Source organism: Perna viridis, chromosome 2 (genome assembly GCF_037379345.1).
Source record: "Perna viridis isolate PV_CMFRI_1.1 ecotype Kerala chromosome 2, ASM3737934v1, whole genome shotgun sequence".
Taxonomy (NCBI): domain Eukaryota; kingdom Metazoa; phylum Mollusca; class Bivalvia; order Mytilida; family Mytilidae; genus Perna; species Perna viridis.
The window spans coordinates 25959302-25974775 of record NC_142446.1 but is presented as its reverse complement, the minus strand read 5'-3'; the positions used below and the strand labels follow the sequence as shown (position 1 = coordinate 25974775).

Here is a 15474-nt window from a genome sequence, read left to right as displayed (position 1 = left end):
CATCTTGTCTACCTGTCTCCTTATTGTTTACTGAAAATTAATTGACAGGTATGTGTCAATTTTAGCTGATGTGCAGCCACCTGTGACTGTGATTTACCAGTAACTGATTAGTTGATTGCATAATTAAATTAATGCTACACATACAGTTCCATTGCGTAAACGAATTAATTGAAGTGACTTTAAGAATTTTCATACATTTATTAATTGAGTAATAAAGAAAAAAGATTGACAAGTCCATCATTTTCCCGCCGATCTTTCAGAGGTAACGAAAGCATGTGGAACATAAACTATGAATCAGTGGTAGTTTGTAATTATTAATTCATCTATTGAATCTTTTTAACACAGAAGTCAACAGGCCATTTAAATCAATATACAAAATGCGATTTTCTTTTATAAATAATCAACATTTTTTTTCATCACTTGGAAGTTTTCGGCTGTTTGCCTATGTGAGGAATAAGTCTGAGAGAAATGATGTTTTGTTTACATGTTAGAATGGCCACATGTGGTCGAAACCGAACTCGTTCACTCATTCTGATATTTTGTAAAAGACAGAGTATGTGTTAAAAAAACACAATTTCCAATATTTATCTTAAAATAACTTCATAAAAAAGTTTTTTTAAAAGTTTATTTTCAATCTGAGCATGCAAAAGACTGACACAAATGTCTGCTGAAGTTTGATAAAATGTCCGGCATGGGCTGTCAAAATTTCCAGACCCTTGTTCCAGACTGATTTCTTTGAGTTTTTAATAAATAATCAAAAGTAAATATCATCATAGCAAAACAAAACGTACACTTGACCTGTAATTTATCATGAAAACTATTATTTCTGTGAATTTTTTTTAAGTTCAAGGCCCGTAATTTCAGTAAAAATCATCTAAGTGGAACGAAAGTTAAACTTGACCTGTAACTTATCATGGTGAACTTATATATGGGGAATAAAAATTGGATGAGAATCTAGGAATCTTTTTATTTATTATGGCCTTATCTATCAATAATTTGTACATTTTGTCTCTTTGTTTTAAGTTTTATATAAGTGTAATATCATAAAGAGTCTACAACAAATACAATAATTATACCTTCATTAATTTGACTGAAGTCATCATTCCTTTGAAACAACTGTGGAAAATCTCTACTGTAAAAATCTGTGTAGTTACCACACTTCAAGTCACTGAAAAAAGGAAAATTCAAATGTTTATCCTACAGTTTATTTCAAAGAACAATCTGTTAAATACAGAGATGTTTTAAACTTTTCAAAGAGCCTCTCCGATAGATTCACCATAGCTCTAATTGTGATAATGAAACACAAAATTATTCAGTATAAATATCGGTGCAATATACAAACCTGAACTAGATTTAAACATGTAGCCTTCCCAAACAATGTTAAACTTATTGGCTATAAACAACTGTGAATTTTTCTTATACAAGTAAATACCTGCTTTGCTGTGCATTTTAATGAAGGATTGACAATAGTGAGATTATGAGTTAATATGTAAGTGAAAGTCATAGATTTCTACTAGAGTTTTTTTTAGATTGAGCACTTTGACCAATAGTCATCCAATGCCATGACGTAAATGACCCTCAACAATGTAATAAAATATCCAGAAGAACATGCCAAAATCAGCCAGTTCACTTCACATATCCTGTGATACAAGATTTGAGATTTAAAACAGGAAATCAACATAACGGCCAAACAAAATAAGGCAACTATTTTGTTTACATATAGATACATAGCACACCAAAAGTCAGCAGGAGGTAGATTCACCTTGTTTATCATAAGTCTCACAGAGAGACTGGGACAGTTAACATCTCTGTCAAATAATACAATACAAGCATTGTCTGACATGATAATATAAGCTAAACATTTCTGTTTTGTTATTAGGTAGAGACATTCTACATTTTTCTGAAGCATATCATAGGCACAATAACTAAGCCAAAAACAGAAATCATTCTATAATGATTTCTTCATTAGTTAATTAGGACTAAAAGACAACCAATAAATATCAACATTTTTGAAAAGGGTAAATATAGCTACCCTTCAGTTAGAGATTTGAGATCATTAGTCAAAATATCATATATTTTGATAACAACAATGAAGTTTAATGAACAAAATTACCTTGCTATTTGGAACAGAACAGATGCCAATTTTGATAGTTCATCAGTAAGTAAGATATTCAACTTCATATCCTGAAAAGTTATACAATCATATTCTACAAACAATGGTAAAATTAAACATAGAACACAATTAGAATACAATAAAAACAAAGAACCTGTTTTGAAAAAAAAAACTGTTCACAGTAGAAGTCTAAACTGGTGAAAAAAGAAATAGTCTATGAACCAAACAGATTGTGATAATTACCACATACACTAGATGAAATGCTTTTAAAACATGTGTACAAAAATGGAATTACCTCATATACCAGATGTAAAGCCATCATTATAGATGGTATGTGTACAAAAATGGAATTACCTTATACACCAGATGTAAAGCCATCATTATAGATGGTATGTGTACAAAAATGGAATTACCTCATACACCAGATGTAAAGCCATCATTATAGATGGTATGTGTACAAACAGAGGAGCTGTTGTGTTGATGCTACATGGTTTCGAGAATACAGTTCCATCTGGTACAGAACTAACTGAAGATAGACCAGAAGATGACTCTAAAGTGTGGCTTAATAACTGGTGGTGGTCAGAGTTCAGTAAATATTCCCAGTCCTAAAATATATTAATATTTTTAGCATCCCTAACAAACAAAGGCTTTAACCACTGTTTTTCACAAATAAAAAATAAGGCTATAACTCTACTGACCTGAACTGAATAGATATTTTTATTGCTTTCAGAGATTAAGTAAAAGATGACTACAATATGTATAATGTTGAACTAATTTTTCTCCCATTCTAAGCTGGTGATTAAAATTGCACATGACTTTTTAACCATCTGACAGTAATTAAATTTCTGTAAAAAATTTCCCAACATTTAATATTTGGCAAGTTTCCAACAGATTTCATGGGAGAAACCAATGCTCCTTCAGCCTATTTTTTATTTAAATCTCAAGTGGTGAAAAAATATAAACCGCTAATCACAGAAGAGAATCAATATATACATGATGTAATCTTTAAGACATCACACAGCGTAGACTGACCTCATCACTTCCTTGGTCTGATTGTTTAGGTTTCTTCTGGGCTATTACTGGAGACATTGATACATCCAGATCTTTCTGTAATACAATCAAGTACAACCTAAGTTATAGGTATCTCTATCCAATGATCAAAATTGCATTGGTTTTTTTTCTCAATATTTTCTGACATTGAATAAAAAAACTCAAAATAAACTAAGACTTCTTTAAACAGTTTACAAAGGTAAAACATGATATACTGATGATTTATGATTAACTGTTACCTGATTAGTGAGTGCAAGCCTTGTTGTATCATAACCCATCAAATTGAGGAGACATCGAGTAAACAGTGTCCATTCTGACTGGTTCCCTAAACCTCCAGGGGTATTCCTCATTGTAAACCACTTCCCTAGTAACATGATGGCCAAGTCTTTTGGCAACATATGTTTCAACCCATTCAGACAGGCCTCAACTAGAAAATAAATATATGAGTGATGAAGTAAAATATAAAAAGAAACCTTCTATCCAAAAAAGTTTCACTATATCTATCTTTTTTTAGTATAACTTGGTATATAGATTAAGCAAGCACTATTTTCTATCTTTGTCAAACTATACATAATTAATGTAGACATTACGATTACAAAGCTTGTTACAGCTAAAGGATTCCATGACTTCATTAGATCTAGCAGCTAGTGGATTTGGTAGAATTACAAGAATATTATATCTAAAATGTAATCTCTTTTTCACAAAAATCACTTTTAAGAAATGATAGCCTTCCCAATGTTTTTCCTTTTAAACAAACAGTATCCAACATGAATGTACTCACTTCCAGGAGAATTAGTATGATTTGGCATTGTTGCTCTACACATATGTCCATTCATCAGCTCCTGTCAACACACATTATTAAATCTCCATTACAAAATGATCTAATAAACCAAGAATGATAAGCAACCTACAGAGATGGGTCCCATTACTCTCCATGTAATTCAATAAATTACAATAACTTTGCAAATTGTATGATTAAATTAAATTAACGATTACAGCATTTCTGAATGTAATTTATTAAATAATGATTACAATGATATGTAATTTTACATCCTACAGTTTATTTCTTTGTGATAACTTCAGTTGAACAAAATTAAAATCTTACCATAATATAAAAGCTTCTACAAGAACACAAAAAATACCCACAAATTTCTCCTTTTTGCAGTAAGAAAGTCCACAACTAGTTTGTGTAAATATCTGTCAGTAAGCACATCATTACATCATTTTAATTCAATTAAATAAGTGAGGAGTTTCCTTCTGTCCTAATAACCATTTTAGAGATAGTGAGACTATTTACACACAGATTGTCTAACCTGGAAAGGGTTGAACAATATATAAAATATCTTACAATAGTGAATTTAGCCCCTATGTTATCTCTAAGACCTTGAACAAATCCAGTCTGTAATGGGTTTTCCTCAAAGTTGGCAGACTCATCAGCATCTGACACTGGTGAAATATGGTTTAACTGAAAGAAAAGCAAATAATAAAAAGTGTCAAATATTTTTCAATAGTGAATATAAAACATACTGCTGACATTACTCTCTGTTCATAATATATGTTGGCCAATTACTTTACTTACATGTTCAAATGTAGCTGTATGATAAAAAGGTTATAACAGAGTTAAGTAACACTACAGAAAATGTCCTGGACTCATCCCATGTATGGCTCAGACAACACAGGCTTCCACATACAATATGGACATACAATATTTTTGTGTATTGTACAATAAACTGTATAATAATCTTGGTGTTACAATATAACACCATAAAAAAATATATGTGTTAAACATCTGTTTTATGATCAGATGTTTAACACATTTATTTTTTTATGGTGTTATATTGTTAAAGTTGTTTACTAGTTACACTTTTAAGAATAACCATCAACATACTTCCTCATCAAATCTTGCATCCATAGCACTTGGAGGTCGGCTTGAGGTAAATACTCCTCCTCTGGTGGGACTATTCAATGGTGTAACAGTCCTCAACATACTCATTGAACCAGTTCCAACAGGTAAGGTTGGTACATGTAGTCTGTTAATCTGTCAAAACATAGAACATTATTATTTATTATTTACTTCATTGCTTAACCATTATTGCAATATAGTGGGAAAAAAACTATAAAAAATAAAGATTACTCACTAAAAGTTAGGCCTTAAACAATCCAAAACAAAAAAAAATCAGATCTTTAACACCAAGGGTAAACAAAAAATCTTTCATGTCCCCTGTTTGTTCAAAAGATGTTAATATTGTAACATTTGGAATACTTATCCTGTAGAATAAGAAGTGAGAGCAAAAAATATTGACTAAATTTCAATGTTCAATGTAGATAACTCTCACAATATAAGTCATTCATCTTGGATTTTTTCATACAAACAATAGATTCATGGCAGTAACATTGTGTACAAATTATATCCAAATATAAACATAGACATGAGATTACAAAGAAAACAAAATTTGAAATTTCTATTTTCTGAGGGCAATAACTCATGATAAATCTCACAATATCAACAGTAGCTCTTCATTTTTTTGCACTTTTCTGAAGATTCATGATAGTAACCTCTAGTATAAGATTTACGTGGGCAAAGAGGCACTAACAAGGTGTGGTAATTGGGTGCACAGAGGCCCAAAAAAGTCCCTGAGTCGAGTTGCAGCTCAGGAAAACCATTCAGGCAAACACTTTTGGAATATTTTAATACAATACTCAGCACATGAAATTTGTAACAATAGTATATATAAAGAATAAGTACTTTTTAAAATGGAATCAAAACATTTACAAAGAATTACAACATTTTACTTAATTGCATTACCTTGGTGTTCCCACTGTAAACCCATAATACATTACAAGGATCAATAACCACCAGTAAATCTAAACTCTGAAAATGAATTAAGTTTAATGTAAAGTACACGTTTTCTCCTAGTGTAAGAAGCTATTAAGATGATACCTTGTTTAACAATCACAAACAAGATGCAACAAAACTATAGCGAACCTATTGTATGTTATACTCATTTACACTGCAATCATCCTATTTGAGCAACCAAAATGCACTGACAGTATGTTTATTGCTAATCTATGGTCACTGACAGCACAAGGCATAACTAAAATGTTTTTCAAGAAGCCAAGGCTTCAACATGCTTGCAATGGAAACCACCAAGATAAATCCCTCCCCTTTTCTGTAATATGAAAGGCTTTTACAATGATTTTGACCTAGCTACACCACTGGACAGTGTACTTTAGCTCCACCTTCTTTCCTACCCTTGCATGAACTACCTGTTTATCACAGCTTCACTATCAGGGTTCAATAGTGGGGAAGTATAGTAATAAACATATCATATAAAAATTCAACTTGATTTACAAAAATAATAACTATTGCAGTATAAAGACAATAACTGTAAATTGACTAGAAATAAAAAACAAAAACAAAAAAAAACAATATATGAATTTGGCATGACTTTGCTTGAAAAGTGTCACATTCTACTCTGATTCTAAGCCTCAGCTGTGTATATTGTTTTTAATTTCAAGTCAATACACTGAATTTTTCAACATTTGTTTACTAAGTCTCATGATAAATAAAGAGAAGAAGAATGAATAAAATCATCTGTATATCATACAGATAATGCAATTATATTAAATAATCAGTTCATCAAAGCTGGATTGTTTCCTAATCAGTAGGGAAGTGCCTGTATGTACACTACTTCTAAGGTTGACACAATATCAATTTGAATCATATATCATAATAGGACTGTGTGAATGTTATGTTAAATGTGCCGATGAACCTGTCACAACCACCAACATTACACAGTTTAAAGAAATAGTATTTTGCAATCATAAAAAACCTAACAATTTAAAATTGTAATCAACACTTCTTTTGATAGTGTATATCCTAGTCCATAACATAATTAAAAGTATACCTCTACAGGCAATGCATCCTTTGCCTGAACTACTGCTACAGCTCCAAATATCAGCTGGCTTAAATCATTACTTTCTTCAAATTTTACACACCTATTCAATGACGATATGCACATTTAATCATGAAACTTGTATCCGATCTGTACAATTTGGGATTGTTCAACAGCCTTGCTGTCTTTCACATTTTTTCTTCACCAAAAGGTGAATGATATATATTTATAATGCACAGATGGTAGATTTCAAAACCCATACCAATTATTTTTAATGCAGCAAAATAATGCATTCAATTATAAACATAAGAAAGACATTAGTTAAATAATTACTTTATACATCAAAATTTTCGATTTAAAAAAACTCAATTAAGATTGCAGTTTTAACATTATTGATGTGAAAGGGGAAATAATTGAATGATTATCTTACAGAATATTTATAGAATGAAAGTTGATAAATAGACTCTACTCCATTAATAATAAGGAAACACCTTGTTATTCACTTACCTCAACTGCTGTCTGTATGAAATAAGATAACACATATACTGTTGTCCACATAAATCTCTTGTCAGAAAAGCTTTAGAGGACTTTCCAAGTGAGCCATCCCTGTCAAGATTCAAATATTATATCAGTGATGTGCAGCATAAATGAGGTTTAGCTTGAACTAAAAATACTGTGAGCCAACTCATGAAGAGAATACCCCCTGCTCCGAATGGAGTTTAATATATAATCATTATGTTCAATTATCTCCCTTTAGAATGATAAGACAATTATCATATTCCTTCATGCACATCTAAATATGATACCTAACCTTCCTATAAAATTTTGTCAAAATCCCTGAAGTGGTTAAGGAGGAGTAGCACTTACAATGTATAAAATTATACGTAAAGATTAAAATCTCATTTTATATGACTTTCAAAATTCATTCCATCCCAAATTTTCTATACATTTAGTTGCATTATAATCAAACTATGGAAGCCAATATTCATTTTTTTGTCCTTGTATTACAGCTACATACCCATTAGGTATGGTAGGATTACCTGATTGCTGGAGCAGGCTCAGTCCACAAGTGTTCAAAACACACCTCAGGTTTCAGAGGTTCCACCCATTCAGAATAACTCTCATTGATCAGTGATACATTGTATGAACCTACAGGTGGGGTTCTAAAGTAACCAGCAGGACTTCTGGCTATACTGGGAGAAGGTGTCTGAAATCTTATTACTGAGGCCGAACCCACTACTGCTGGAGACTGAGCTCGACTAAAATATAAGAAGGAAAATGTAGACGTTACAAAACTATTTTGTATGTTTTTATAACAAAAAAAAAGGAAGACATTTTATAATTATGTAATTCAGCCTCCTGCGATACAAACTGTTAATGGTTAAATCTTTTTTTAAATTTTTGAAACAGCACAAATTTAAACCAATTTATGAAAATACCTGACAGCTGCCATGGTGTTGACAGAAGGACTTAGACTTTGAGATCGTATAAATCCTCCTCCAGGGGAACTAATCCTTCCAGAAAAGTTCCTCATTGGTGAAACACTAGGAGATTGAGCTGAGAGGTTACTGATAAATCTAGAATGGTTACTAGCAGACATGTTTAATCCAAGAGATGTAGTGTGTCCTGCAGGCTGTAAAAAACTGGTCTCAAATGTGGCACAAACAGAACTACATTCCTTAAAAAAAAAAAAAAAGAAAAGGCACTGATGTTAGTAAGAAAAAAGTAGTGAACCATGGTAAGGATTTCAAAATTTACACAATAATTTTAAAAGTAAATAAAAACCTAATGTTTCTCAGTCACAAAACTATGACGACAATGGCTCAGTTCGACATGCTGAAAAAGAAGGGGAAATTGACAAATTTTGTCCAGGACAGAAAGTGCCAATTTTTAACAAGTAAATAATGTGTAGAATGATAAATGATAATGGTTCAATAACTTTAAAAAGTTACAGATTACACAAAGTAACTACCTCTAAGAGTGACAGACTAATAGAACAGCTACAAGACCTGCTTTAGTGCTTGTATCATTGGTAAAATCTTAATGTGTTTCAAGAGCAAATACAGAAAATTAATTAAATGAATAAAAATAATAATTTTTAGTAAAAATATATGTGGCATGAAAGCCTGAAATTGTAGTAAGAACTCACATCAGTACTAGCTTTTCTAACTCTCCAGACTGAGTGGACACCTATCATTGTATCATATGTAAACACTAAGGACGGATCTACACTGGTAAAGACTATGTGTTGAGTATTATCTGTCAAATAGGATATCTTTGGGTAGCCATTTACACCTACAACAGAGTAATCTAAGTATCATACATAGTTTGTTAGGCATCATTGTTAAACCAAACATCACTAAAAAAAAAAAAACCATAAATGTCATAATTAAATAAAACTTTAAAAAATCTATTAATGAACCTTTAATGACCGTAAGTCTACTGTATATACTCGAGTATAAGTCATTCCCCCTATTAGTCCGACTCCCTTTTCAGTCCAATATTTCTGGAACTTAGCCTTGACCTGCTTATAAGTCGGACTGATTTCTGACAGCAGCATCACTATTATTCCTTAATTACAATGAGTATACCTGTTTGTTTTCATAACTTCAATAAATGTTGAAATAAATAATTACAAGCTAGACTGGAGTTGATTTATAGCAGTAAGTCAAGCCATGATAACTGTTTAATAACGAACATTTATTCATTCATTCTAATTTTGGTAAAACCAATAACCCAAATTGAAATCATGAATATAGAGAACAAAAAAGAATAAAGCAGAAATTTAATGATATCCAAACAGTTCATTTTGAAGAAAAGTTTTATCTTACAAAAAGAGAAATTCATAAAACGAACAGTCAAAACCAACCAAAATATTGATTAATTTTCTCACAAATTATGGCACATTATTGGGTCATCTTTATATTACACCTTTTGGTTTTAGGCTTTATATGAGTGTACACAGGTAACAATCAATACAATAAATGGATAAGTGAGAAATACAAATAAAATCATTAAAGGCCAGTATTGTGGCAAAATAAAGACTAAACAGTAAATATTCTTTTCCTGCATCATATTTTAGCTGTAAAAGAAGATGAAGAAAGTCTTCCTAAAACTGATGTTTACAATTTAACCTAGGGGGAATGGTCTGGATGTTCAATGTTGGGTTTTACAGCTTAAGCTAATGACAATTGTCAAGCTTTTAACATTTTCAATCTGAAAATTTAATTCATCAACTAGATTTCGTCTATAAGTCAGATATCAATGTGGATCCTGAAAATTTGAAAGATCTTTTGGAAACAATCAGTTCAAGACTATTATCAGAATATAATAGCATTAAAACCTATAAATTTTTCAATACTGTATACTTCTATTCTCCATACTCAGTTAAAATCCCAACTTAAAAACATTATACATCATTGTTCTTCCAAAAAAGATGGTACACCTAGATACAAATATATAGATTCCTCATACCTTGTAAGAAATAATTCCAAATCATCTTCCAAATATACAGAAGAAAATGTTTACAAAATGCTGGAATTTTTAATTAACAACATATTTGTGCAGTGTGGTGGACACATTTTTCAACAAAAGGTCAAAATTCCAATGGGAACAAATTGTGCTCCTCTACTTGCTGACCTATTCCTTCACTCTTATGAGGCTGACTTTACAGCTGATCTGATCCAAAAGAAAGAATATCGTTTAGCTAGATCCTTTAATCTCAGTTTCCATTATATAGATGACATATTATCTTTAAACAATCTTAACATCTGTGGCAACGTCCCTTCAGCACCTGTGTATGGAGTGTTCATATCACAACTCATACGTTATGCCAGAGCTTGCCAAAACTACAGACTTTGTATTGCGCTAGAATTCTAACAAATAAGGTTTCTGGGACAGGGTTATGTTGCTACAAGATTGAACTCATCACTACAAAAGTTTTATGGTCGTCATCATGAACTCGTGGATCATTACAGTGTATCCATCTGTGCCATGAAAACTGATTTGTTCAACGTGTCATAGTTTTCCTTTCCTCTTTCGTCTACCCCTGACCACTTTTAAAATTTAAAGATTTTCAAAATTGAAATGAAGCATTTCACAGGCAATACAATGATATTTTTTTCAGATCACATTGTTTAGAGCTTTATATAGTTCATGCCAGCAGAAAGATAAGAAATAAGAAATACCTGATGTTTTTGTAATGACTGGGGCAACTTCATCTAAAGGATGGAGCATACTGAAAACTGTAGTCTGGTTTGGTGAATTTCTGCAATCATTTACCATAAAACATGTAGTTAAGGATTCCTGATATTATATAAGTACCAGTTTATTTGCATTACTTATATTTTACCCTATTTATGATTTCAACTCATGAATTTGTATTTTTTCTGAACATTCAATTTTACACTTATTTCCTGAACATTCAATTCAATAGTTATTTTCTGAACATTCATTTCAATTGCTACAGTGACAATCAAAATTTCAGTAGTTTAGATTTTTGTGGAGCCCTTTTTCTTTTTTCATATTTCAAATTCATATGACATTGAGCATGGTAACATATGACTTGATCTCTGCAGCATTACTTTTGTTTTATAGATAATACACACTATTGTATATATAAGGCTTTCCCTTAAATTGACATGAAGTATACCTTGAAATGAATGTATAAAAAAATATAATTCTGATACAATGAAGATATACCTTTTACTGCCAGTAAGTTCGGTTGGAGACACTGTTCTCTCAAACAGAAGTCCATTCTTAACAACCCAAGTGTTGGCAACCTACAGTAAATCAGTTCTGTATCTCATGTTTAATAGAATATAAAGAAACATAGAAAAAACTTTTATATTCATCAGTGAATTATAAACAATGGAGTATATACAGAATGTTAGATAATTGATTTCAGATACTGGCTTTATTACATGGTATCTTAGGTGAGCTCATTAAGCCAGTACCAAAAACCAACTGCCTAATATTTTTATAAGTAGCATTTTATTTTCATTTCGTATATTGAAAAAAAAATTACAAAAATCAAAATTCTGCCATTCAATAAAATATTTTTAAATCGCCCATTTCGTCAGATTGACCCAAAAGTGTTGGGATACAGTTCATATAACACCAAAGTACATGTAATTCAACTTCATTGTGATATGACAAATTTTTATTGGATATTTCTCCCTAATTGTCACACATGCTTGTTAATAAACTGACCTATTTTTTTGTATCAGAGCCATAGCACTGTGACAAACATTACAAATCTGTGTACATCAAAGCAAAATGCCTCAAATTACCGATACTTGTCTGATTTGTTATTGAAGTACAAAGGTAACAGCTTGTTCTTTTGAGCTATTATTGTCTGTATACAAAATAGTACAAAACTATCATTCATTAATCCATCAACAAGAAAAAAGTTCAATTTCAACAATACCTGAAATGGTAAGGCTGTGTTGAACTCACTTCCTTTCTCCATAAAACAACTGACCGAGCCTGATTCTACTACACAAATACCTCTCTGAAGATCACCTGAAAAAAATATAAACCTTTATTACCAAAATTTCATTCTAAATGAATCTAGTCTGAAAAATAATAAGACCAAAATTAAAATCAAGTTTGTTTCCTCTTACCCTACATATCCATAAAAATTGGCCCTATTCAAATAATTTCATTGCCATTCTCCGACCAGATTTTTTTTTCAATTTTCAAAGCAACATTTTCAATTCTTTGATCATGATTTTGACAGAATCAGATGAACTTTGGATAGAAAAAGTATTTCCCCTACCTACCTACCTACAGCCAGGAAGTAGAGTCATGTGAAGAGGAAGCAAACATTATTTTAAGTGTGACCTACACTGTTTGTAGAGATGAAGAAAAAAATATTTAGATTCTTTGTTTCTTATGTAAAAATAAAGATGTCATTTCATACTTTTAAACAACAAATTACGATATAAAAATAAGAATACAAGTTCAGACATTCTTTTTTCTTTAGTTGCCAACAATAAATACTAAATTATTCTTTACTTTAAATTTCTGACTTCTTAAGGTTACAGACCACCAATTCAACCAATGAGCATTTGGAACGTACGCAAAAATAGTCCTACACAGAAATTACCCCTGTTCCTCATAGTGCTGTGAAAAAAGTTCTCAGCTCATTTAAAAAATTTAAACAGTTTCTGAAAGGAAAAACATTTCTGTACATTTTATAGGTGCATTTTGCTTCTTGTGATGTGAAGCCTAATCTCCATAATGATTTCTAAATATTCCCCTATCTTGTGAAAACACTGGGATTTCCCATGCTATTTATAGACACCTCACTTCCGGTGACCAGTACCGCACTGCAAGTCTGCTAACCCCACATGCCATTCTGAGGATTGTGAGCTGACATATGTAGAATCATGCTGATATATAGTCCTCTGCAGGTTAAAGTTAAGGTAAAGTCCAGAGAAGCCATTGAATATTGTGAAATTAGCATAGAAGCCTATGGGAAGTGGAATTAGTGGTTTTTAGCCTTAAGTTGAGGCCATGGCAAAATGACAAGTTTCTTGGAATAGCTTTAAACTACTTGAAGATCTTGTAAACTTTGCTATGAGAGGAATACACTACAAAAATCCTTCAAAATATGCATTTTTTTAAGTTATAGGTCCAAATTATGGAAAATTGGTCTTTTTGGCTGAATTTTATGTCCTATTTGGTGAAAAGTGTAGAAAATTTAGTAAAAATGTCAAATATTTAACTTTGAGGGCTATATTTACTTAAATATGGTGGTAATCAGCACTTGAAATCAAGTTTTGTGTAAATTTGAGCAAAAATTTGATTAGAAATGAGGAAAAACTCACTTTCATTACTGCGGTTAAGGACATATAAGCATTTCCCTATGGCAACATGGAAAATGCATTTTTGAGTACTTTTTTTGCTTTAGGTGTCCTTTACTTGTCATGTTTTATTGCGAAAACACTGTATTTACAAATTTAAAGCCAAAGATATCACCTTTTGCGAAAATTTAAAGATTTAGGGTTTTTGACATGTGATCAAGAAAAAGGGAGAGGCATGTCAGACATAAATTTTTAAAAATAGACCAATTTTTCAGAAAATGACTACTTTTAAAGGCTATCTCTTTATTAATATTGTTAAAAAACAAGTTGTGATTGATTTTTTTTATTTGAAAAGTCAGAAAAAGTTCTTTGCAAATATTTAATGCATTTAAGTATGGTAGAATATTGTCACTTCTTTGCTCGCGCAACTTGGTTACCCTATATTTAAAAATCAAATATTTACAAAAGTGCTTGTCACATTTCACTGAAACTTGGCAAATGCATTCAGTATGTGTATAAGAAGATACTTGTATAGTTATTTATTTTTTCTAAGACAGAAAATGACTCTTTAGGTTACAGACCACCAATTCAACCAATGAGCATTTGAAACGTACGCAAAAATAGTCCTACGCAGAAATTACCCCTGTTCCTCATAGTGCTGTGAAAAAAGTTCTCAGCTCATTTAAAAAATTTAAACAGTTTCTGAAAGGAAAAACATTTCTGTACATTTTATAGGTGCATTTTGCTTCTTGTGATGTGAAGCCTAATCTCCATAATGATTTCTAAATATTCCCCTATCTTGTGAAAACACTGGGATTTCCCATGCTATTTATAGACACCTCACTTCCGGTGACCAGTACTGCACTGCAAGTCTGCTAACCCCACATGCCATTCTGAGGATTGTGAGCTGACATATGTAGAATCATGCTGATATATAGTCCTCTGCAGGTTAAAGTTAAGGTAAAGTCCAGAGAAGCCATTGAATATTGTGAAATTAGCATAGAAGCCTATGGGAAGTGGAATTAGTGGTTTTTAGCCTTAATGCACCATCGATGCCTGAGTGATAGGCTCTTGGACTAAGGTTCTATAAATGTGTCTCATCACTGCCTTTAAAAAGTTTCATACCCAATACGAAGATGTTATTGAGAAATATTCTGTTTCTGACAAATAAATTGTAGATTTTCATAATTTTGACTAATTTATATTTCTATCTTATCATTTTCATCATAACAGAACATGACTTTCCCACAAAGTTCAAGACTTATTTTAAAGTTGGTGTCATTTTTATTTTACATGTATTTTATTGTATTTGGTTCCTTTTATTTTCACTTATTGTTTATTTCTTCCGTACTGTTCTGACTAATGGAATATCAATTTTGACTGGTGGTAATTTCATACCATCGGAAATGCCTACACCAAGTATGGACTATTGCACAGGTTTCAAACTCACTTTTTACCCTGATATTGCCATTTGTTGTACATGCAGATTTTCCTTTTTGACTATTTTTTACTAGGGTATGTATGTTCTGTAACTATGTTATTACCTTTCATTAAACTTTTTTTAACCATATATTTGTAAACTTTGAGTAGAAAACTCATGTTATAA

The 15474-nt window shown here is 31.4% G+C and overlaps 1 protein-coding gene across 4 annotated transcripts in view; it reads right to left on the bottom strand.

Moving 5' to 3' along the window:
- The window catches only part of LOC148624245 (anaphase-promoting complex subunit 1-like), an 82680-nt gene that overhangs the window by 60590 nt on the left and 6616 nt on the right, over positions 1-15474 (bottom strand). For all 4 annotated transcript variants that reach the window (XM_088566850.1, XM_088566851.1, XM_088566852.1 and 1 more), the window contains exons 5-21: positions 12488-12582; positions 11761-11840; positions 11247-11326; positions 9209-9354; positions 8499-8737; positions 8100-8318; positions 7567-7665; positions 7072-7162; positions 5970-6035; positions 5052-5201; positions 4512-4628; positions 3945-4005; positions 3403-3590; positions 3146-3220; positions 2527-2718; positions 2114-2184; positions 1077-1168 (exon numbers count right to left, since the gene is read on the bottom strand). In XM_088566850.1, coding sequence (XP_088422976.1) covers positions 1077-1168; positions 2114-2184; positions 2527-2718; positions 3146-3220; positions 3403-3590; positions 3945-4005; positions 4512-4628; positions 5052-5201; positions 5970-6035; positions 7072-7162; positions 7567-7665; positions 8100-8318; positions 8499-8737; positions 9209-9354; positions 11247-11326; positions 11761-11840; positions 12488-12582 — 2061 coding nt within the window. The remainder of the gene's footprint in view (positions 1-1076; positions 1169-2113; positions 2185-2526; positions 2719-3145; positions 3221-3402; positions 3591-3944; positions 4006-4511; positions 4629-5051; positions 5202-5969; positions 6036-7071; positions 7163-7566; positions 7666-8099; positions 8319-8498; positions 8738-9208; positions 9355-11246; positions 11327-11760; positions 11841-12487; positions 12583-15474) is intronic.